The 24,312-nt window shown below is 46.4% G+C and overlaps 1 protein-coding gene and 1 long non-coding RNA gene across 7 annotated transcripts; one reads left to right on the forward strand and one right to left on the reverse strand.

Annotated features, from left to right (window-relative positions):
• Positions 1–400: 400 nt before the first annotated feature.
• LOC119048908 (uncharacterized) lies at positions 401–14,568 on the reverse strand. 5 transcript variants are annotated; one of them, XR_008391895.1, is made up of 4 exons: positions 13,036–14,568; positions 8,245–8,332; positions 7,196–7,276; positions 401–4,035 (listed from the first exon to the last, which is right to left on the reverse strand). It is a non-coding gene; the product is annotated as an uncharacterized LOC119048908 (long non-coding RNA). The 5 variants fall into 5 exon arrangements; XR_008391896.1 differs by having other exon boundaries at positions 7,153–7,276; XR_008391898.1 differs by lacking the exon at positions 401–4,035 and having other exon boundaries at positions 5,620–7,276; positions 13,036–13,412; positions 13,885–14,568.
• A 696-nt stretch (positions 14,569–15,264) lies between these two features.
• Positions 15,265–21,401, forward strand: MAF (MAF bZIP transcription factor). 2 transcript variants are annotated; one of them, XM_053666666.1, is made up of 2 exons: positions 15,265–16,587; positions 20,690–21,401. In XM_053666666.1, the coding sequence occupies exons 1-2, from the start codon at positions 15,470–15,472 to the stop codon at positions 20,781–20,783; spliced, it is 1,212 nt and encodes a 403-aa protein (XP_053522641.1). In that variant the 5' UTR covers positions 15,265–15,469; the 3' UTR covers positions 20,784–21,401. The 2 variants fall into 2 exon arrangements, with proteins under 2 accessions (XP_053522641.1, XP_053522642.1); XM_053666667.1 differs by lacking the exon at positions 20,690–21,401 and adding an exon at positions 16,975–18,664.
• The last annotated feature ends 2,911 nt before the right edge of the window (positions 21,402–24,312 follow it).

The raw sequence follows: 24,312 nt of genomic DNA on the forward strand, positions 1-24,312 counted from the left end.
TGGGGAAAAAATAATAATATGCCATGAGGTTTTCACTTCTGGGAAACCAAAACGTAGAACATATTAAGTACTGGGAGTAGGGTGTGCGGAACATATCCACAACACTAGTTTCCTTTTCTGTTCAGCTGCTCAAGTTTATTTCCTACTTAAAGCAGGAGGAAAACAACATTGGTTCTTTTTGTCACCGATAAGCTCTTCCGCATAAATTCTGAGGGGTCAGTGTTCTTGTTGTGTCTAAGAGGCCAAGATATGTTTGTGTCTAGAAGACATTGCAGACCAACTCAAAAGACTGCTGCTGGCTCAGTGACCTTTCCCATGTTCCCTGGGGCTACTAAACAAGTTTTGTACTCTGGACCTAAAAATGGATGGATGGATGGGTGGATGGGCGGATGGGCGGATGAATGGGCGAGCAGGCAGATGGGATGATGTATGGATGAGTGACAGGATTTCTTTATCCCTTTATCTACACAACTAGTGCAAAGCCTGACATACAACAAGCCTTTCCCTTACGTGAAGACCTGACACTTAATGATCTCAATGACGGGTCAACTGGCCACTGTGCTCTCAAGTCCTGGGCTTGGCCTGCTTTGACACCTGTTCATTCAACGGAACCTAGCAAGTCAGGAGTCTCACAGGTGACTTCTTGCATCAATGAGGCATATGACTAGGTAGTTGGGGATCATCTAAAGGGTCCCTGCTACTCCAAGACATTTTCTGAAAATTCTTCCACTAGCAAGACGAAATACAAGAGTTGGGCTAAGCCCAGTGACAGAAAACTTGCCCTCTGCCAAGTCTGTCCTGAGATGGTCTAGAGGAGATAAATCCTGAGACTCGTGCCAGGTGCCTCCCATTCCTTGCTCAGATTGCTTGCCCACCAGGCCTAACATGTCCCCAGTCCATAATTTTCTAGTGCATTAAACTCAAAGCCCCCATATTCATGGAAAGATGATGCCAAAGGAAGCAAATTAGAACCAGAAAGTAAAAGTCTGGTGTTCATGCTTCATTTCACAGAGAAATCCATCCCTCCCCTGCTGCAAGTCTCTCTTCGTTATCACCTGAACAGGTGATCGTTGAAGGCAGTTACCCCTGAGATCTTCACAATCCTCTATGAAAGAAAAGGTCTGATACATTGTATCTCTTTAGTACGTTGCTACTTCCGACGTTTTCCCTCCCTCTTTCCCAAAGCCTTCCTAATTCTCTACTCTATTACTGTCATAGAATTTGCATCTATTCCACGGAGGTCACGTGGGACCCCCTAAAAGCCACGTGCCGGTTGGAGTTAGCACAAACCAGGACACCGAGATTAAACCTAAGACCCCTGGCCCGTGGTACTCACGGAACGATGAGGGAAACAGATAAGAGAAAGGCCATTAAAAAGCCTGCAGGAGGGACTGTTTGTGACAGAAATGTTCTGTCTCTCGCTGGCGGTGGTGGTGGTCCGAGGAATCCGCATGTGCGGTAAATAACATTGTGTATTATTCCTTTTAACTGCGTGTGGATTTACAATTACCTCCATTTTTTTAATTAAAAAGATGTGTAATTGCAATGTTCAGTCTCATAAGTCATATGCCAGGGGGCCCTTGGGGCAGAGAGTGGAAATACATCACCCCTCCTGGATGAGGAGGGCCAGTCAGAGAAGGCCTCCCCAGGAAGGGGGTCTCACAGGTGAGAGTCAGCCAGGGCGGAAGGGGAGGCGTGGGGGAGGAAACGCAGTGTGGGCAGCGCGTGCCCCTGCTTCTCCCTCCAGTCCGCTCTCTCGCTGGTCTGCTGCTCTGAGCCACCTCCTAGACGACCGTCTGTTCTCATCGCAATAGTCCTCCCCCACCCCCGCCTTTTCCAGGTTATTTAATTGTACAAGAAACTAGAACACGTGTCTCACAGACTTTTCCATATTCCGGATTTGAGTTACTGCTTCTTCATGGGTTTGCATGGTTTGTCTCTCACCAGTATTCCCTGTGCACTGGTAGCTTTATTATTCTGCTCATTATTGTTATTATCATCACCCTTCTTATTACATCACTACTAAATCGCACCAGTGTTGTTGAAAAGGTAAGAATGTGGGCAATAGAGTGCTAGCTTCTAGAAGCTGAATTCTGCCAGCAGGTAGCTTTAAGCCAAGCCTTACCTCCCTGTCACGTAAATATGGATATCTCATGTCGGTGTCCACATTTGGGAAGTGATTCCACTACCAAGAAAACACACAGACTTGTGCAGTGGCCAACAGGGACCAGCACAGCAGCTACATTCGGCTCAGGGAGTTTCTGGAAACAGACCTTTCTGACAGTAAATTTCAATGAAGTTGGTGGGTGTTATATTAATGACAAGACTCTTAGTCACCACAAGGGACCTGAAATCAGATGATACCAGGATGGTAGAGGGAGGCGAAATATTAGCAATTCTGATTGCAGATGTGAACATAATTTCAGGGGCATTATTGGAGTTGTTTGTGCTTTGATTAAGTGTCTCGCACCAACAACATGAGGCTGTAAGGTGGGAGGAGGACCTGAGGGAGGAAACCCGAGGGTTTTTATTGGCCTTCCTGTGTGTGCTGTGAGGTCAGGAGAGGAGACAGGCTCCTGGTTGCACAAGACACAAAGTCTTCATTTCTCAGCACATCCCACGCACTTCAACACGCAACACCAACCTGCAAACGGACCCATGCATGTCTGTGTGCAGCCAATGCCAATTTAGGGATGGCCACAGACATTTGAGAAAATAGACTTTTTTTTAAAGAAAAGGAAAAGATGAAGCTAGGAAAGCTCTGCATCAGCCGCATTCGCCATCTCACGCCTTTTCCACCCACCCGTAAAACCGACTTCCTCGGTGGGTTCCACCGAGAGTGCCGGGTGGACAGTCTAAGGTGAGCAGGTTCAGCCCGACACCTGTGGGCGCCCACCGCCACTGGCAGCCAGGGAGCTGCAGGTCTACAGAGTTCAGCTCACTTGATCTGTCTCCGGTCTTGTCCTTTTAGTCACGTGTTCTTCTTGTGTGACTGAGACAAGTATAGGACTGTAATAGTGATGACATCGCCATGGCAGAAACAGGATTTTTAGATGAAAGGCGTCATACCGCACAGGTAAAATGATTCATTTGGTCCGCTGCCCATCCTCACCAAACACCTCTGAGGCTCCACACTGGGGACGGTTGTTCTCGAGATGGATACAAAGCGGGGCTGCCCTTCCCAAAGCCTGCCACGTGATATGATACAGTATGGTATGATATACAGTGCTGTTATATTATCTTATGTTATATTATATTATATTACACTATACTACAGTCAACCACATTACATTACTTTATAGTTAGGATAGTATATCTTTTTTTAAAATATGGCTCTTTTAATTTTTTTTCCTTATTTTTTTATCCTCACCCAAGAACATGCTTATTGATTTCCGAGACAAGGGGAGGGAGAGAGGTAGAGAAATATCAGTTGGTTGCTTCTCACACGTGCCCTGAGTGGGGACTGAACCTGTAACCTAGGCATGTGCCCTGACCAGGATTGAACCCACGACTGTTCAGTTAATTGTACGATGCTCCAACCACCTGAGCCACACCAGCCAGGGCTGAAACAGTGTATCTCTACTTGTCCATTTGTCCATCCCTGTGGGGATCTGCAAATGAAAGGCAGGAGCCAGTGAGGCTTCTGGGAGGCGGTGGCATTGCATCAACAACGAGCCTTTGCTAAATGCTTATTAGAGGCCAGTCCCTGTGCTGCACTTCTTGTGCAGCCTTGCACGTGAGCTGCGCCTTGGAGATGAGCACGATTTGGGCATGTGAACACGGGGATGGGCCAGCATATTATTTGATGATTACAAAATAGTGTCCATGTGCCTGGAAGCAGCTGTGACTCAAGGCTGAAAAGGGCCGTCTCTGGCGGCGGCAGCTGGTGCTGGGAGAGGAACCATGCACCTTTCCTACCCAGATATTTCACTGCATCCCTTCATTCAGCCAGAATTTCATCCCAGCAAGAGGTACTGATTTCCACTTTGGTTTCTGGTCCCAAACGTCTGAACCACGTTTTCCACCCAGCTGCATCTGGGGAAGATATAGGCTAATTAGTGAACAAGATAAGCATCCTGGTAATTGAGGGATGGGCCCGTTGGACTAGGGAGAGGTAAGGGTAAGACTGTCTTGTTGCGACACGGAAACCAGACACGCTGTCCCTGTCGAAGTCACGTTTTCTGGGACATTTGGCAGCACATTCTGTGTGGGTTATTACTTCAAAAATGAGGTGGCAATCTCAGCGTGTGTTTAGTCACTTTCATTTAATGAACACTTATGGAGTACCTGCTGTATGCCAAGCACTGCAGTGAGCGAAGGAGATGGAGCAATGAGAGGTGTCATTTTGGCTTCACACAGGGTCAGTGGGGAACTAATGTGGTGCCAGGGGGACTTTAGGGCAGTGAGTGCAGAGACTGGACACCTAGCGGGCTTCGGAGCCAGTGGGCACAAGCACTCAGGTAAGCCCTTTGAGAGAAAAATCCAAGACCTGAAGAAGAGTAGGAAGCAGTCAGGAGATAGGACAGAGGCAGGGAAGATGCAGAGGAGTGGAGTTCCAGGTGAGCAAATTCTGCAAAGCTCAGGGGAGAAAAAACGATCTACTCAAGGTTCAGAGTCACTGTAAGTCAAAAGCATTAAACACAGAAGAAAAGAAAAGATTTCCTGAGTCCCTCCTATGCACTAGAATCATTAATGTATGAGAAGAATATCAACACAGATGTTGGCACAGGCCAATAGATTTCTTCCGTTTGAGCACCCACCAGGGTGACATGTGCCAAGCACCAATGCACATGCCCGTTGTGACCACAAAAAAACCTCTTGACCTTTGATGGAGGAGGACACTGAGGCCCAGCTTGGTCAACTGACTAGCCCACATTTCACTCCTGGGATGGAGAAGCATTCACACACTTGCCGGCCTGGTACCAAAGTACAGCATCTCCTGAATCTGTCTCCTTGCCTGCCTGGTGACCCTCAGAAATCCATGCTTTCCGCTCTCATTGCTCTGCCACCAGAGGCTCTGAAACCACAGCCCCCTGTGGCTTGGAGATGAGGGAGGGTGTGGCCCTGCTACTCCGCCCCCAAAGGCGTCCGACTTTATCATGCTGCCCCAGCAGTGTTCTACAACAGCCAGCTCCTCAGCTTCGTCTGGTGGACGGGTGTCAGGTCCCTGTTTGCCTACCTCCATTGAACCTCCAGGGATGAAAACATTCCCTCCGTGCAATTCAGAGGTTTTTTTTTTTAAACATCCTCATGCAGTTTAGTCCCTTTGCAGCCTGGGGGCGGGGGGGATGAGTTAGAGGAAGACAGTGAAGCATTTTGCTGAGGTCACAGGGTGAATGAATAGCCTGTCTTCAGGAGGGCCCTCCTTCCCCCCACCCTGACCTGCCAGCACCCACATCATTTGTCCCTGACCAGCTCCTCATGAAGCCTGGAGTCCACAGTCAGTGACACTTGTCTGAAGAGTCTCCGTCATTCCTCCAGAGCCAGTCAGCACCAAGGCCTTAGGCAGGACCAGAGCTGGCAGGTCATAAATACCTCACAGGCTCCTTGCTGCTCTCACTCCCAGGCAGCTCTGACAGGGGTTGAGATGAGAGCCATGAAGACAGCTCCTGCAAAAGCCATTCGAGAGACCAGGGGGAACCTGTTGCAGCTCAAAGGTGGTCACTGGAAACTGTGAAATTTCTGTTCAAGAAACCAGCTCGGCGCCTCCCAGCTTCAAAACTGGCATCAGGAATGACAGAGAAACCGGCAACGTACACAACAGCAACAACAAAAACCAGGGTGAAAGAACAGATCTCAGAGATGCTTTGAACGTAAACAGAGCTCGTCTGCATAGTTTTTCTAGGTTCCAGCTATTTTTTACTAGTCTCCGAGGTCCCAACGTTAGACAACTCCTGCACATTTCTGACAGGTCAAAGTTTTGTGAAGATCAGGATGGGCGACACACCAGAGAATTAACTAATCTGCCCTCTTCGACAGAGAGCTTTGTCTACACCATAGGAAAGTAAAGTTATTTTAGAATTAATTAGAAGGATATGTGGACGACATTCAGATGGGGTAATTTAGTTTCAAATTACCCCAATTACCAAATAGGCCAATTCAGTTTTTTTCAGCTTTATTGGAGTATAATTGACAAATAGAAATTATATATATTTAAGGTGCACAATGTAATGTTTTGCTGTATGTATACTTTGTGAACTGATTACCTTAAATTATTTAAAATATACATTACCTCACATAGTTACTATTTCCTGTGTGTGTGTGTGTGTGTGTGTGTGTGTGTAGCAAGAACACAAGAGCTACCCTCTTAGCAAAGTTCAAGGATCCAACGCTCTGGTAACTGTACTCTGTCATCACTGCGCTATACATTGAGACTCTAGAACTTACTCACCCTGCGTAACTGAAAGTCTGTACCTTTGACCAGCACCTCCCCATTTCCCTCACCCTCAGCCCCTGACAACCACCATTCTACTCTCTGCTTCTATCAATGTGACTTGTTTTAGATTCCACACATAAGTGAGGTCGTACAGTATCAGTCTTTCTGTGTCTGGCTTATCTCGCTTGGCATAATATCCTTCGGGTTCACCCAGGTGGTCACGAAGGCCAGGATTTCCTTATTTTCTAAGGCTGCGTCATGTCCCACAGTGGTTATCGCATCATGTTTTCTTCACCACACACTCCCTGAGGGTGGCAACTCAGACTCGGGCCACTGTGCACACTGCTGCAGTGAATTCTGCAGGAGCTCTTCCAGGTCCTGGGTTCACCTCCTCTGAATGGACACCAGACGTGGGGGTTCTGGACCATACGGTAGTTCTGTTTTTAGCTTTTGAGAAAGCTTCATACTGTTTTCCACAGTGGCCGCACCAACGTACACTCTCACCACCAGTGTGCACGGCTTCCCTTTGTGCCACATCCTCACCAACGCTTATCTTTTGTCTTTTTGATAACAGCCGTTACAGGTGCGAAGTGATATCTTATCATGGCTTTGCTATGCATTCCCCCGATTATTAGAGATGTTATAAGACCATTTTAATTTAAAAGGTCCACGGGGAGACTTGAATAATCGGGGAGGTCATTTTGTGTAATGATTAGGGTTGGGAAGGGCAGTCTCTACTGAAGTGCCAGAGGCTTCGTCCCTTCCAATGCTCTTACCAACAACTCAGGGAGGTGGTAGGAAATTCAAAGAGCAACCAACCATTCACGAAGCTCCTCCATGGCTTCACACAACAGGCACAATCTCTGATCCCAACTGTATCCGATTTTGCAGGTGAGGGACCTGCTTCAGAGAAGTTAAGACACTTAAAAAAACGCACACACACATCAATTTCATTTGCAGCTGACACAAAGCTGGGAAGCAGATTAAAACCAGTCGATGGCACTTTCTAGATCCATAGAGATTCAGAGAAGCAGGGAACAGGCTGAACCTAATGAGAAGCCTACTGGGCGTGGTGTGCATTTCTGTGCTTGGGTTCAAACGGATGGGCACACAAAGAGAAGATGGGGAAATGTGAGAAGAAAAGACCTGAGGTCGCACATGATGAGTCACCGGTGTTATGTGTCTGCCGAGAGGCTGGCGCGATTATGGCCTGCAGGTGCAGCAGACAGACCGTGGCTCTGGGAGGCGGAGGCTGGCAGTTTCTCTGTGATGAGGGGCTCACACCTGGCGATCTGGGTTCAGTTCTAGGACCTGAACCCTCCAAGGAGGACAATAGCTAGGTGGGACCACCTGGGAGTCAGGTGCCTGGATACAGGGGTACTTAAAATTCAGGCACAAGTGGAATGCTAAAGGCACTGACTATGTTTAGAATGGAACACCAAAGGCAGGGAGGTGTCATCACCTTGGTTGCCTTCTACTCCTTAGAGAGCATGAGGGATATCCAGACTCATTATACCTGGCCTCATGAGTGTATGAAATTAGGACTTGTGTACAGAAGATGGGGATACAACTTCGTACTAGACAAACAAACAAACAGTAAGATTTTCTGACAACCTCAAGAACTGCAGGAAAATAGATGGAGAGGATGTAAGGTAAAGTTGATAGGTAGTGAGCACCCTGTCACTGGAGGCAATCAAGTGCATGCTGTGGGGACCACACTTGGACTTATGTGGGTACTAGTCATTTCAGTTTCTGTGGTCCCCTTCTTCCATAAAAATTTAATTATATAACTATGTTGGTAAAATGACAGATATAATCCATACAACATTATATTCATTTCTTTCCCTCTGATTTTAGAAGAAACTTACATGTTTTCCTGGGCTCCAAACAGTCTCATGGGTCCTAGGCACCGTGTCTGCTGGGCCTAGTAAAACTGATCCTGCATGCTGTTCACTCCTGTGCCAGAATGTAAAAAGATTCTGATCATTGATTGGTAGGAGTGGTTTAAGGCCAGATCTCTAAACTCCCCACCCACCCCAGTCTGAGAGTCTATTACATGAATTTTGCCAACACAAAGAGGGGTGCTTCAAGCCACTTTTTGCGGTTTAGGTAGATACATGTTTTGTAGGAAACCCCAGTTAAAGAACTGTATGTATATCATGGTTCCATTCTGTAAAAGATATATATACATAGGCCTCAGTTATTACAAATGGTAACACCTGAGACAGGGATTCAATCAGGGTGCAGATGCGACATAGTAGTTCTTTTGTTTGATATCTTCTTATTTCTGTCTTATTCAAATGTATGTATTTAACAGATTGCATGCAGCGCTGCTTTAAAATAACTAAATAAAAACACCAGCAAAAGGTCTATAGATGCGACTTTAAGCTTCAATGTGAGGAGGGTTATTTAGCCCAATTCTCTGTTCTCTGTCCGATCAGGAGCACTATCGTGAAGCATGATGCTGGGAGAGTGTCCCTGGGCACTTGGGTGTGTTCAACGGAGAGAACAGCCACGTGAGAAAGCTCAGCAAAACCCATGATGCAACCAAGAACCGAGATCTAAAACAGAGCCACAAGGGGTCCCTTCCCTCAGGCCCCGGCCAACCTCATTCAGAAGCTCACCAGTTCAGCAATCACCTGCATCAACACACTCCCCCTGGTAATCACACAAGCAGTTAAGTTTAGTCTGTGTTTTCTAAAAACTCCAGCTTCCATTTCCCAGGTTGAATGGCTGCTAAATGCCTCCGGAACAGGTCCTGTGAGTCACCCCATCCCCAGGGGCAGGAGAGTGACCCAACCTTTCAGACCTAGCACCACCGACAACTCATCCTCCGAGTTTCCAGGTATAAAAGAAGCAGCCTAATAAACACTGTCCCAATATCAGGTCCCTCTTTTCATTAGTGCCTTTAAAAAAATCAGTTGTGATTTCATCCCAGTAAGATTGTGTGAAGGGTTGAATGCTTTCAGACAAATTCCCTCATGGGTGTCAGTTGTGAATAAGACCAAACGGGATGACAATGGAGGAGTGAATCACAGGCAGTCCCTAATTGAAGCAGCCCCTAAGGGGAGGGCTATGCATTGAAACCAGAACTAGAGAAAAAAGGCAGCTTGGGGACCTGCTAATTTGGAATGGCCTGAGTGGGCAAAGAGGCTTGTCCTTTTGTTTTTCTGTCTGTTGCCCTAAAACCAATAAAAGTCCTTGCATGCAAATGTTCATGTTTGCATAAAACTATTAATCGCCTCCTGCCTGCTGGAAAGATTGGGTGTCTTTCAGGTGAAGAACGGTAAGGGAACGGACCACGACGTTTTGGGAGACCTGCCCGGGAATTCTCACTTGAGAAAACATCTGGGTTTTTCACATCTCTTGTGCAAAACAAACAATGTGTATTGTGTTCTCTGGTGGAACTCTAGGGAGACACAAACAAACAAACAAACTCGACCTAAAATAAGCAAACCCACACTCTGTCCATGAGATGTACTTGCTATCATGGTCCTCCACAAAAGTATAGGAGATGAGTTGCAGGCATTTTCAGAACATGCAGTCCACCTCGAGATCAGCCAGTAAGCAATCTAAACAGTGTAGGGAGAGCCCAGGCCCTTTTACAGCACTTTGCCCCCAGCCCACCCCAGGCAGGCACCCCCTCTAAATAATAGCCCCTTGAAAGAAACCTACCAACTTCACTTGCCTGAATATCGCCTCCTTCTGTAGCTTACCCCCCACCCTTACAGCCTCATTTTGCTGAATCCAAATGCGAGTTGTTCTTTAACGGCACCAGAAAATCAGAATTTATTGTACATATGTTTGTGTTCCACTTAATAAAAAGACCTATATTTTAAGATAAACTTTGTTAGTAATTCATGAGGTAAGTGACTATTTATGCTAATCAGGTAGAAATATATTCTCAAGCATAATGCATTACATAAATTTGAATGCAAAATGTTCCATGATGAGGTAAATACAGGTAATGCAAATAATAAATTACCTCCAATAAAAATTATAAAAGATGTGTCTTCAAAGAGAGAGTGGCTTTAACTTACAACTGTGAATCGCTTAAGGAGAAAAGAATTAATAAATGCTGAATTACTCTGCTTATTATTTAGCGCATAATTCACCTATTCATAACGACTCCTGGTAATCAGACTGTTGTTTCACATTCTTCAATATGAGGCAAGACTGTTTCCCCAGCAAGTCTGCCCTTATCAGATTATCTCATCTGATTCCATTAATTTTCTTCCATGAATCTGCTAACAAGGATTTGTGATTTACTTACCCTGCTAACTAAAGACTGTTAAAAGGCTGTATCTAACATCCAACCTAAAACCAGTCTGTGCCTTTTCGTTCAGTTACTTCTCTCAAATCCCTTTAGTCGGTCTCACAGTGGAATTTGGTGGACTCTGGCTAGCTCTGTACCTACAAAGCAGCCTCTGGAGAAGCAAAGGGCGCAGCCAGCACACTTGATGCGTTTTGTTCTTTTTTAGGTTATCTATGTCTGATTCCAGCCTCACATACTTGAGCAGGGTAACTCGCCATTAGGAAAAACATACATTGTTTCTTAGCTTTCAATCATTGTGATCTGGATCTGAACAGGATCTTTCTTCTTTTTGCATATAGTTGCGTATGTACTGACATGAATCTACAACTGTGTTTTGGATGTGACTATTTCGCAATCATCTACATGATTCGACTCATGCCCTCCTCCCTCCCAAAATTCTTCTATAAATATTCACGGCTTTCAGAAACTTTAATGCCACTGGTTGGAATTGGTCAATAATGACAAATGCACGGTTTCGGAATCACTCCGTATTGTTCTATGAAGATTACCAGCATATATATATATACTAAGGGGATATTAAGCAGCAGGAAACACGGCTCCTGTCATATTTGGATTAGCTGGGCTTGGGGAGAAGTGAAACAAACAATGTGAGCAACGAAGTCGGGAAATGTGGCCGGCTGTAATTGTACAGAATCAAAAACCTGAATAGTGCTAATTAAAATGAGAGAGCTCAATTGTTGGGAAAGAAACTCCACTCACAGAGAACTGTAAATGTTTAGACACCCCTGTGAATCAGTAAATAATAAAGTAAAAAGGACAAAAATGAGAATTAAGTGATAAGCCTGAGAGTACCCCTACTACACATCTAAAAAATAATTCTGACCCTCGCTTTTCTTCTTTTTTTTCCTGAGAAAAATGAGGAGACTGTAAAATACTCTGCAATAAGAGGAGGAAAAATACCATGACTTGACAGCAATGTACAAAAATAAACCACGAAAAATGTGCAGATAATAATACATTTACTGCCCAAACATGGGCATTTAACGTCTAGAAATGATATATAATTGCAATAATTAGGTGCATGGCCATGAACTGCTATCGCATGGTCTTCATCAGGAGCAAACTTTGTTTATAAATGTTGTTTATGAATCCAGAAGTTTCAGTGTGCCTGGCCAAAAATACTTTCATGAGAGGCAAATAACATCTCTTACAGCTTTTAACAAAAAAGTGATACAAAAGGATAAAAAACAGTTATCATAAACAAAAAAAGAATCAATTCCTCCTAACTGCATTTAAATTTGTGTTTTACATGAAAAATTATAAACTTCAGACATTTGTGGCTAATGATTTTTAAAGAGCCCAGAAAACTACTACTGTGAACAATGCTAAATGACATAATATGTTTACATAGTTCAAGATTTTCCTCTGAATAAATAAGCTATAATCCCTTAACTTCATTAGTAAGTGAAATATTGTTTAAGAGGTGGAAAGCAAAGGAATTCTGTTCGGTTGCCTAAATATTGACATAGCCATCAATCTTTCTTCTCCAAACTGGTAATAGACATACTTCACTCCATCCCTACAAAGCATTTCCATAAAACCAAACTACCCTTACAAACAGATTCGCTGCAGTAATGATGAAAAGAAAAGGTCTTTTTCTAGAAAATACAAACAGCACTAGCTTTTTAGGATTATAATGTGCCTACAAACCTCTTTCGGGGGGGAGGTGGCGGCGGGGTATCTCTTTAAGCACTCAGGGTCTGCTGACACTGAAGGTCGCTAGCATCAGAGAAATGAACACAAGTCTAATCTGGTGTTTAAAGCCAGTGAGCGACACCTAAGTTTTGGTTATAAACAGTAAAGTATGCTGCTGGGTGGGTGAGAGCGTCTCAAGTGCAACGTTCAAGAGGCGGGCTTAATATATGACTAAGTGTCAGAAGTCAGGTTTTCTGAGAATTACTTTTCAGATAAACAACTTTATAGCACTGCACTTAATCTTACTTACGAGAGGTATCTCATTTATCACTGAATTACAAGTAACTTTAATTCTATTGATATTGCCATAAAGCCCGCCGGAAATCCATCCTGGCACTTTTAAAGGGTTTGCGGCCCTGTTACGGGGGTCCACTTGCTAAAAGTCGCTCAGCCAGAATTACACTCCGAAGGCTTCTATGTCCCCTGGCCCTTTGATCGACAATCAAGGGGCACAGTGGGGGGGAAATGACTCTCACATCTGCCCCCACTATCTTCAGCCCCTTTCTTACAAGGCTGGGTTCTCCCACCACAGTCATACTAACTTTCTGTGCCTGTTTCCTCCCATTTTGGGAAACCAGTTTCTTTTCACTTCATCAACAAAACTGGACACGGATCAATTTCAACTGACCTTTGCCGAAAGGTGGCGCTGTTGAGGTAAAAACCAACTCGGTCCAACAATAGTTTTCACTCTTCCATCCTTTTGCAGGCTTTTCAGAATTTTTTTTTTAATGCACCCTCCTAACGTCTCCCCCACCCAGACAGTAAAAGTGTGTATATTACTAACACTAAATGCATTTCATTAATTGGAGGAATCAACAGTTCCAACATCCAAGCAAGCAGGCAGGCTGGTCTTCCAAACGCCGGGTCCGCTAGCGCTCTTGCTTTCCCCCAAATAAATCTCAGTGTCTCCGACTTGCCTATCGCTTTAAAATCTTAGAAACAGAGTTGTTAGTTCTTTTTCTTCTCTTTCCTTTTTCTTTTTGCATAAGCTTTAAAAGAATCGATCTAGAACATTGAACAGTTATTAGCATCTGCAACGGGGAGGGGGAGAAGCAGTTCCCCACCCCACCCCCACTCTGGGTTTCCGGGCTTGTCCGAGAAACCGCGGTTTAAAATTTAACCCTTCGCGGAGAGCTGCAAAGGCTGGGGTGTTGTTTTTCCCCCTCGTTCCTCGCCACGATTGAGTGTAAGATAACTAGTGAAATGTAAAAGTGCAAAGGGCGCGCGGACCCTGATAACCGCGGTCAGATTTCATAGGGGTGGTTGAGCATGTGTACGAATGTGTGTGTAAGAATGTGTGTGTGAGTGAAGGGGGACAAGAGGGGAGAGAGGGAAGGAAGGAGGAGAGAGGGAAGGAGGGGGGAGAGAAGAGAAAGAGAGAGAGAGAGAGAGAGAGAGAGAGAGAGAGAAACGAATATGAATCTCAAAGGTCAAACTCAAGCTGGAGTCGGAAGCGAGAGGACTGAGCGGGACTGACCTGACTCTGAGCTTTCCCGGAGTTAACTCTCGTAGGCGTTCGCTACCCCCTAGGGTACACCACGTTTGCGAACAGTCTGTCCCTGAGCGTAATGGCCCCTGAACAACTTATTTCACCTCCTATAAAAGAGGGTGATTAAAACGGACTTGCTCCGCGGACCCCGCATCACCCTGGCCGCAGGGCAGCTGAGCAGTGTCCTGCGTGCAGTCGGGACCCCTGTACCTCCGCGCGCAGGCACCGGGAGAGGGACAAAGAGTTGGGGCCAAGTTTGAGCTTCGGGCACAGCCAGGCTGGGGAAAGGAAGGTCCCCGAGGCAGGCACCTGGGTGCTGAAGGTGGAACGAGGAGGGAAGGCTGCCAGGCTAATTCACAATCCGGGGCACCGAGGCAGGCAGGGGAGGGCAGTCAGGCAGAGTGAAGGGTGGGCCAGTTGGGGCTCCGGAAGGCAAGTCTCTGTCGAACTCCGAAGTAAAGCAAACCTTTCTCTCGATCCTCCCGAGTTCCCGCAGGCCCTCTGGAAAACTCTTTCCCCTCTTGCACCAAACTTTGCGCCTGGTTTTGCCCTCTCCCCGGGAGACAGCGGCGTTGGAAGGGTTAAGCCCGTGCGTCCCAGCTGACAGTCAGCTGATTGGGCCCTGATTGACAGCTCGGAAAAGTTTCCTTGTTTCTATACTATTATGCTAATCGCGGCCGCTCTCGCTGCTTCCCATTGGCCCGGAGTAGCAGTCAATTTCCTATCTGGGCCTGACGTCACAAGTGCTATAAAACTCAGCAATTGCTTTAAACTCTTCTTGCTGGATCAGAGGCTTTATAATCTTTTTTCATCTTCGAGCTGTAGCTCCGGCTGCTCTTCGGCTCAGCCACCCCCCTTTTGCTCCCTGCCTCGCTATTCCCCAGGACTTCGCAATTTTGCTTTTTTTAAAAAAGCAAGAAAGAACTAAACTCCCCCCTCCCTTTCCTCCAGCCGACTACACCTCTGTCTTGCACTTTGCACGGAGAGAGCGCGCGAGGGAGAAAGAGAGGAAAGAAAAAAAATAAATAAAAGAGTCAGGCAGAAGAGGAGGCGAGAAGCATGAAGTGTTAACTCCCCCGTGCCAAGGCCTGCGCCGCCCGGACAGCCGCCAGCCGAGCCGACAGCCCAGAGCTGCTGCCGCGCGCGCCCCGCCTGCAGCTCGGCCGGCTAGGCGAGCCCTCCTTATGCAAAGAGCGCAGCGGAGCGCCGAGCTGGGGACGCCGCGCACCGGGCCGGGCTCCACCGGCTTCGCCGCCGCCGCCGCCGCCGCAACCCGCGGAGGACCTTCCCAAGCCTGAAGCCTCTGGCTCGGCGCGCAAGAAGGCGAGCAGGCGAGGAGGGGCCGGGGCGAGCGAGCACATTGGCGTGAGCAGGGGGGAGGGAGGGCGGACGCGGGGGGCGCGGGAAGGGCGGGGGGGTGTGTGCGCGCTCGGAGGTTTCGGGCCAGCCACCGCCGCGCTAGCTAGAAGCGCCCCAGCCCGGCAAGCTGGCTCACCCGCTGGCCACCCAGCACAGCCCGCTGGCCCCTCTCCTGCAGCCCATCTGGCGGAGCGGCGGCGGCGGCGGCAGGAGAATGGCATCAGAACTGGCAATGAGCAACTCCGACCTGCCCACCAGTCCCCTGGCCATGGAATATGTTAATGACTTCGATCTGATGAAGTTTGAAGTGAAAAAGGAACCGGTGGAGACCGACCGCATCATCAGCCAGTGCGGCCGTCTCATCGCCGGGGGCTCGCTGTCCTCCACCCCCATGAGCACGCCTTGCAGCTCGGTGCCGCCTTCTCCCAGCTTCTCGGCGCCCAGCCCGGGCTCGGGCAGTGAGCAGAAGGCGCACCTGGAAGACTACTACTGGATGACCGGCTACCCGCAGCAGCTGAACCCGGAGGCGCTGGGCTTCAGCCCAGAGGACGCAGTCGAGGCGCTCATCAGCAACAGTCACCAGCTCCAGAGCGGCTTCGATGGCTATGCGCGCGGGGCGCAGCAGCTGGCCTCGGCAGCCGGGGCCGGCGCCGGCGCTTCCCTGGGCAGCAGCGGCGAAGAGATGGGCCCCGCTGCCGCCGTGGTGTCCGCCGTGATCGCCGCGGCCGCTGCGCAGAGCGGCGCGGGCCCGCACTACCACCACCACCACCACCACCACCCCGCCGGCCACCACCACCACCCGACGGCCGGCGCGCCGGGCGCCGCGGGCAGCGCGTCCGCTTCTGCCGCTGGCGCGGGCGGCGCGGGCGGCGGGGGCCCGGCCAGCGCCGGGGGCGGCGGCGGAGGTGGCGGCGGCGGCGGCGGGGGCGCGGCGGGGGCGGGGGGCACCCTGCACCCGCACCACACCGCCGGAGGCCTGCACTTCGACGACCGCTTCTCCGACGAGCAGCTGGTGACCATGTCCGTGCGCGAGCTGAACCGGCAGCTGCGCGGGGTCAGCAAGGAGGAGGTGATCCGGCTGAAGCAGAAGAGGCGGACCCTGAAAAACCGCGGCTATGCCCAGTCCTGCCGCTTCAAGAGGGTGCAGCAGAGACACGTCCTGGAGTCCGAGAAGAACCAGCTGCTGCAGCAGGTCGACCACCTCAAGCAGGAGATCTCCAGGCTCGTGCGCGAGAGGGACGCGTACAAGGAGAAATACGAGAAGTTGGTGAGCAGCGGCTTCCGAGAAAACGGCTCCAGCAGCGACAACCCGTCCTCTCCCGAGTTTTTCATGTGAGTCTGACACGCGACCCCAGCTAGCCACCTTGATAAGTGCTCCGTGGGGGTCCCACTCGGGTGTGGGCTTGCTAGTTCCAGAGCCATGCTCACCACCACCTTGCCCATTCCCCTACCGAGTTCCACACCCCCCCCAATTGTCCCCCACACGTGCACACACACAACCCTGCTCCTAGTTGGTTGGTGGGGGGTGGCTGTTTTTTAAATTGGGGAGGGAATGGATGTCTGGCTCATGGATTGCCAATCTGAAATTCTCCATAACTTGGTAGCTTGTTTTTTTAACGCCCCCCCACTTGCACAATGTTCAAAGATCTCTGCAGAGTTCTTCATGCTCACCTTTGAAGCCTGCATCATTTACATATTTTTTTTCTTTTTCTTCTTCAGTTCATGAGCTGGTGTTCCATTTTCTGTGTGTGTTTTCATTTTGTTTGGACTTTTTTTTTTCATTTTAATTTTTGGAGCTTGCTGTGTTACCGTTTTTACCAAACCTCCACCCTCACTCCCTCTCCACTCATCTCCTCTGAGATAAAAGAAAAAAAAGTTTAAGTTTTTTTTTCTCCTCCTGAGTTCTTCATGTGAGATTGAGCTTGCAAAGGAAAAAAAAATGTGAAATGTTAGAGACTTGCAGCGTGCTGAGTTCCATCGGGTTTTTTTTTTTAGCACTGTTATGCTAAAATAGAGAAAAATCCTCATGAACCTGCCACAGTCAAGCCTGCATCAACCTTCTGGGTATGACTTGCGAGTTTTGGCCTTACGATGCCAAAGCTGAGAGTTTAGTCTGCCATTAAAAAACTCATTCTCATCTCATGCATTATTATGCTTGCTACTTTCTCTTAGCAACAATGAACTATAACTGTGTCAAAGACTTTATGGAAAAGAGACATTATATTAATAAAAGAAAGCCTGCATGCTGGACATGTACGGTATAATTATTTTTCTTTTTTTTTTCCTTTTGGCTTGGAAATGGACGTTCGAAGACGTATGGCATGGCATTCATACTTTTGTTTTATTGCCTCATGACTTCTTTGAGTTCAGAATGAAAACGTGCAACCCTAGAGCCTTCTTCCCATGAAAGTTTGCATCTGCTCCAAACCTGCTTTGAGTTACTCAGAACTTCAGCTTCCCATTGTAAATGCACTGAAGGCACTCCTTATCAAAGATGCCAGAAGGGGGTAAAAATCTGACATGGCACACATGAAAGGGTTCTTAATGTTTCCTTTTTAATAAGATGACACCTCACTTTGGGGACTCAAATTGTGCTGTTGCCGAAAGCAGTCTAAAATTTATTTTTTAAGAAAAAGAAATCTGCCCCGTTGGGTTTTTTTTTTGTTTGTTTGTTTTATTTTATTTTTTTTATTTTATCTTTTTTTTTTTTTGGCTTTTGGTCATTGTCAAATGTGGAATGCTATGGGTTTCTAGTATATAATTTAATTCTAGTTTTTATAATCTGTTAGCCCAGTTAAAATGTATGCTACAGATAAAGGAATGTTATAGATAAATTTGAAAGAGTTAGGTCTGTTTAGCTGTAGATTTTTTAAAAGATTGATGCACTAAATTGTTTACTGTTGTGATGTTAAGGGGGGTAGAGTTTGCAAGGGGACTGTTTAAAAAGTAGCTTATACAGCATGTGCTTGCAACTTAAATATAAGTTGGGTATGTGTAGTCTTTGCTATACCACTGACTGTATTGAAAACCAAAGTATTAAAAGGGGAAACACCCCTGTTTATAACTGTAGGGGTATTTTACATTCAAAATGTATGTTTTTTTCAAAATTAAAGTATTTGGATTGAATTGCACTAAGATATAACCTGCAAGCATATAATACAAAAAAATTGCAAAACTGTTTAGAACGCTAATAAAATTTATGCAGTTATAAAAATGGCATTACTGCACAGTTTTAAAATGATGCAGATTTTTTTACAGTTGTATTGTGGTGCAGAACTGGATTTTCTGTAACTTAAAAAAATCCACAGTTTTCAAGGCAATAATCAGTAAATGTTATTTTCAGGGACTGACATCCTGTCTTTAAAAAAAATGAAAAGTAAATCTTACCACAATAAATATAAAAAAATCTTGTCAGTTACTTTTCTTTTACATATTTTGCTGTGCAAAATTGTTTTATACCTTGAGTTACTAACCAACTACGCGTGATGTTCCTATGTGCTTTCCTTTCATTTTCAATTCTGGTTATATCAAGAGAAAGAATAATCTACAATAATAAACTGCATTTTTTTTTGATTCTGTACTCAGTTTCTTAGTGTGCAGTTTAACTGGGCCCAACACCACATTAGAAGTGTAAAATGCATCCTTTTCTCCAGAGGAAGGATTAATGGAGGAGTAGGGAGGCAATAATTCAAAGTGAAACATAGGCCGTTTCGTGAGGCGGGAGGCCAGTCCCTTTTAATAATTAGCAATATTTAATGTCAATGTACGTGATAACCTCTCAAATCCACCCCCACCCCATCACCAAAGTTTTCGGTTTTTAAATGAGTTGAGCTATCATTGCCCTCTGGTGAAAACAAACAAAATTCCCAGGCACAAAGCAGGACCTTCTCAGCGTGGACCCGAGCGTCTGATCCAGCCTGGTGCCCATCTAGTGGGAAATAAGCCAGGAAAACTAGGCGCGGAGGGGGTGGCTTGGGCGCCTAGGCATTGAATGGTAAAGATCAGCAATTCTTGCTTGGGGGTTAAAATTGATTATTTTCCCTTCTTTTCGTGCACACCATAATTTTCTTGTTACCAAGGCCTGACGAGATTTAACATCAACACTTTGGACAAATCAAAGTTGTTTGTGTTTTAACTTTGAAGGTAATTTTTCCTCAGTAGGAAAAAGAAAAACCCACCCCTCACAGAACTCCAAGTCCATATCTGTGTTTAAACTCTGTTATTAAATCCCACGTCCCTGTGAACACTTAGCGGAGGTTCCTCCACTGAGACAAGCTGGTAATGATTTCAGATCACCTTCGCTCATGAAATACACACCAAAAAGTAACGGGATAAAGGCCGTGCTTTGATTGATTGGTATCTACCCCCTAAAATATACTGTGTATCACTCAGAAAGTCTTGAGCTACCTTCATGAACAGCGTTGACCTATTTTAAAATGACACAAATTCGTGCAACTCTTGATCAACTTCCCCTAGAACACTAATAGAATGTTAGAGAAAGCCAAGGCTGTTTTGAAAATAGAGCCAAACACGATGACTTTTGTTTTATTTCATTTGCCGTTCCTTTTTTTTAAAAGATAATATTGCAACTCTGACCGAAGGCCTTATTTTGAAGAAAACAGGTTGTGCTTGTTGCTGATGAGTGTTGCCAGTTTATCATCTTGTCTTCCTCCCCCCCCCTTTTTTTTTTTTTTTTAGTTTTCCCAGATAGCACACACCCTGTACATTTTGACCTTCCTTTCGGGGCCAGTATAGATAATCTCCCAAATCCACATTTAATTTTGCTTAACAAAAGTCTTAAAAGTAAACCCACTCCCGTGTGCTGGATGTTAGTTGTTTGCTGCTTCAGAGATATTTTTTCCTTCTCTCTGAGCCCAAGTAGGAGACAGGCAGTCACCCCCTGAAGAAGCAACAATGAAGATGTCACTGATGCAAAAAGCTCAGCATCAAATGACAGATTTTTAGGCAAATACAAATTTTAAAGTAAGAGTGACATTCAGGATGGAGTTAACGCAATTATCTCATGAAGAATTTGACTTGGGAGAAAAATACAGTTGGGCAACAATTAGGCCTTTTTTACAGAAACCTACAAGGCAGTTCAATGTAGTAAGAAGGCTTTGGCCCCAAAGATTAGCAGGCAAAATAGAGCGTTGCTGACAAAAATGGGGTTTTGGTGTCTGGCTTTACGAGAAGGCTAGTGCCCAGGGAAAGGCGTTTTTAGAAATAATTGTTACTAAAAACTTTGAAGGGGAGTGGAGTGGTGAACACAGATACATGCTATTTTAACAAAGCAATCCTAAATCTTGTGTAAGTGCCCCTATTACAAGTAAGTCTCTAAGTTAAAAAAATCATCTAAGGAACTCTAGCTTTCCCTTTACACTGCATTTGAGTCTTTGTCTAAATAGTGTTAAAATTCCTTTCATTCCAATTACAGAACTGAGCCCACTCGCAAGTTGGAGCCATCAGTGGGATCCGCCACATTTTGGAAGCCCCAGCAACATGTACTTACCAGTGTATTCATGAAATGAAATTTCTGTGAGAACTGTGCATTAAAAACACATTGTTAGTAGTAGTAGCATTATCTGCAGTGGTAGAACACAGCTTGCCCCTGACTTCTGTCTAGTCTCCTTTTTATAGAAAAATGTTTGCATTAAAGAAGGCTGTCAAATACATAACCTCCACCCCCATGAACTATGCCTCCTGTCTGAGAGTCGTCGGTACAGACCCATAACAGAGTGCACTGGCGCTTCCGGCTGGAGATGCGCGAAACCAAATAGGTGGTTTCATCCTGTCCGTTAGCTTTCATCCTGCGCACTGTTTTCATCCTGTCCCGTTAGTTTTAAAAAGCCACCGAAATTTAAAAGATAGCTACATGGACGTTGATCGGAAAGGAAGTACCCCAGAAGGCAGCAGCTAGCGTTTGTAAAGTGTATGTAGAGACACACTCTAAATAGTGCTTCTTCACGCTTCATTCCTCCCCCCGCCCCAAGCAGATGCCGTGGGCAGAAGCTTTAGTGGACTCAGCACCCTGGCTTTCTCGTAGGCTCTAGGCAGTATTGTATCTATGAGCGATATCAAATGTGTTCATTTACCAGACACAGCCCTAAATGAAAACGTGTGGCAAATACAAAGTTAAGTTAAATACACACCTTCCCTGTGTGCTTTCTTACCCCTTTTCTGTTCTCGAACATTCACAAAATCACTTCCCTTTAATTCCCACCCCCTCCCCACCATTCCTTGCATGTCTCCTTTTTCAAAACCATGTAATAATTTTTTACAATGTATCTGACACGTTAATAGATTGACATCAAATAGGCAGAGATTCCACTTCCTGCTCTTGGTGAGGAAATGATGTCTCAGTATCATATTTATTTATCTGTCTCACAGCCATAACCACCTGGGCCCCTTTCAACCCAGGCCGCTGCAGGGGGGCGGGGATCCTCTGTATTTATTACTGAATGCTAGATCCTAATGCTCTTGGTGTTCTGGCCCTTATACCTTTCCCCCAGTAGTTTTTATTTGATAACCTCAATTCTAGATCCTTCTGTTCTTAAACAGGATCTCTGCTTGCCAAGCCAGCCGCCTGCCTCACTGCTCAGCGCGGTGAGTGTGGGGCAGGCGGTAGCCAACCTCACAAACGTGGGCACAGCTGTCACAGTAGCTCCATTCCTAGCATTTCCTTCAACGAAACAACCGAAGTGGCTCGACACACACTGAGGTTCTCAAGTCCAGTCCGGGGGAGGCTTCTGTTGCCGCTGTTGGTTTTGTCAAAGCCAACGGACTTCCCTATTCACACCCTCTTGGCTTTCTAAAATGCACTCCTCCGGTATTCTAGGCCAATCAATAAATTTAAAAGTCTGCTTGCCACACAGGTATCTCTATTTGTTGCCTGTCAGTAGTTAAAGACGAACTGACATAGATCAGAAGACTAAAATACATGCGTGACAACCTTCAGCCATCTGATTTCCGTGTCAGTAGAACACGCAGCCAAGCTCTGGGGCCTTACTCCCCAAATAAACAGGCGATAGATAAGAGGGGAGAGCAAGCCAGAGTCACCAGCTTGAGATCGCTGATTTGCAAGGCGATTTTTTTTCATTCTATAGGTATGTTTTTAAATAATAATTTTGCCCCTTTCTTTAAAGAAAGATGTTCATTTTTTTTAGGGAAGCTTTATTTATAGTGATGTTATATATACATATATATTTTTTTTACCACTCCTGATTATTCCTCAGGACTCTGAATGAGTAATTTGGAGGGGAATGCCTTGTTGTTTTGAGGAAAAATAAGAGAAGCCCTGAAGTTTGTTTCCACTCTTGGCCTATCCTAAATTTCAAAGATGTCCCAAGTCCAAGGTCTCAAGTCCAAGGCAGGGCATACGGTAGCCATCAGAGAGGTGGTCCACGGCCCAGCCATCGGTATCAGCATTTGTTTGTTTATGCATTGGTTGTAAAACAGAGCAGGGGCCTTAACCCACCTTCTGATAACATTGCTTTTGTCACTTTCGATATAAATCTTCAAAATCTAGACATCTAACAGCCCCAGAAAAGGGGAATTCTCTCCAAGCCTCGCTCCGCCCAGGCCCGGAACAAACCCAGCTCTGTCTAGCAACTTTTCTCCAGCGGGGGTAGGGGCCAGGGCGGGAGGCTTTCAGTCTCCCAGGCTGTCTCATGATTGTCGGGGCATAAAGGAGTACAGTCCTGCAACAATGTGGGAACATCTTTACCCTTTAGAGAGGGACACAACAAAAAACAAAGCAAGTCAAATTGCTGTGCACGCAGGCGGAGCAAAACTCCAGGCTCCCCGTCCCCTGCACCATCTGTAGGAGGTGAGAAATGAGGGGAGCAAAGGAGGAGCTCAAAGGCAAGGGTCCCAGGAATAACCCCCCGCCACCAGCCTGAATTTTGCTCGCTCCCTGGCTAATGTCAGATCCGGAGCACTCCCATACCAGGTGCCAACAAGACTCACTCGGCCATCTATGCCTTTCAAATACTCTTGCATGTGCTTCCTTTCTGAAAACCATTTTAGAGATCAAACCCAGATCTGGGGAAATTGTTACTGTCTTAACTTCGGGAACATTTATAAACATGGCAACCTGTGATTTCGGGGTGGTGATGTTTTGGACCAGTCAGCCATGTTATGCCAATATTTATGCAGTCACTACAAGAAGTTTGATGGCCCCATGACAGCTTTGATTGTTTACATTTGAAAGCCCTTTGTACGTTTCCCATAAGTGTGCCCAATATAACAAGGCTGAGACAGAAAGAATGCATCGACAGCCTACTGAATCCAGATCTTTATATGAATTTGCAGCAGAGTTGGGCAATTTTAAGAAACTCACGAGACACGTTTGCCACGGGGAGGCTGGGATCGGAATGCACCGCTCCTTCCCTGAATCATGATCATCCACCGAGCACCTCATGCCTTGTTCAAAAAACTCATTTTCTTTTTCATTCTCTTTGTTAAATAACCATTTTTTTTCTATAACTAGGATTTGGGATTGCAAAATCACATCCCTCCCTTCACAGATTCTTGGATCTTTAGTTAGGACTAGAAAGGGCCCTTATTTCAAGAAGGGAGGATGAGGGAGGGGTTTCTGTGGAGGTTTGGGAAGAGGAGGAGGGAGGGGAGGAAATAGTTCTGTGTTCAGTCCCCACACCCCTTGCCCCACCCAGCCCAGGCCTGGCTGTGAGCTGTACACTGGGGATTTCGGCTGAGTTTCTGTATTTTAAATAATCTGATCACCAAACTTGAGTGTTTCCAAGCTAAAATTCCAAAGAGCTGCTTTTCCTTGGAGCCAGTTCTTTCAGCTGGGGAATAGAAGAGGCCAGGAAACCCTGTGGAGCCGGGCGGGGAGGGGTGAAAACCACTGTCCCGAGGGACTCCCCAGCGAGGATGCTTGTGAAGGGGGCCCTGGGCTGGGAAACCAGGTCAGTGGTGCAGGTCCTCTTTGCAACACAAACTTGCCCTGGATCTACTGGGCACTCCCAGAGGCCCGTGCAAGCGGGGTTCTGGTTCCTTCGGGGGTTCTCCAGAAGAAAAGCAGGCCCCAGGATCCCA

This window comes from Artibeus jamaicensis, unplaced genomic scaffold (genome assembly GCF_021234435.1).
Source record: "Artibeus jamaicensis isolate MK-2021 breed Jamaican fruit bat unplaced genomic scaffold, CSHL_Jam_final contig_464, whole genome shotgun sequence".
Taxonomy (NCBI): Eukaryota; Metazoa; Chordata; class Mammalia; order Chiroptera; family Phyllostomidae; genus Artibeus; species Artibeus jamaicensis.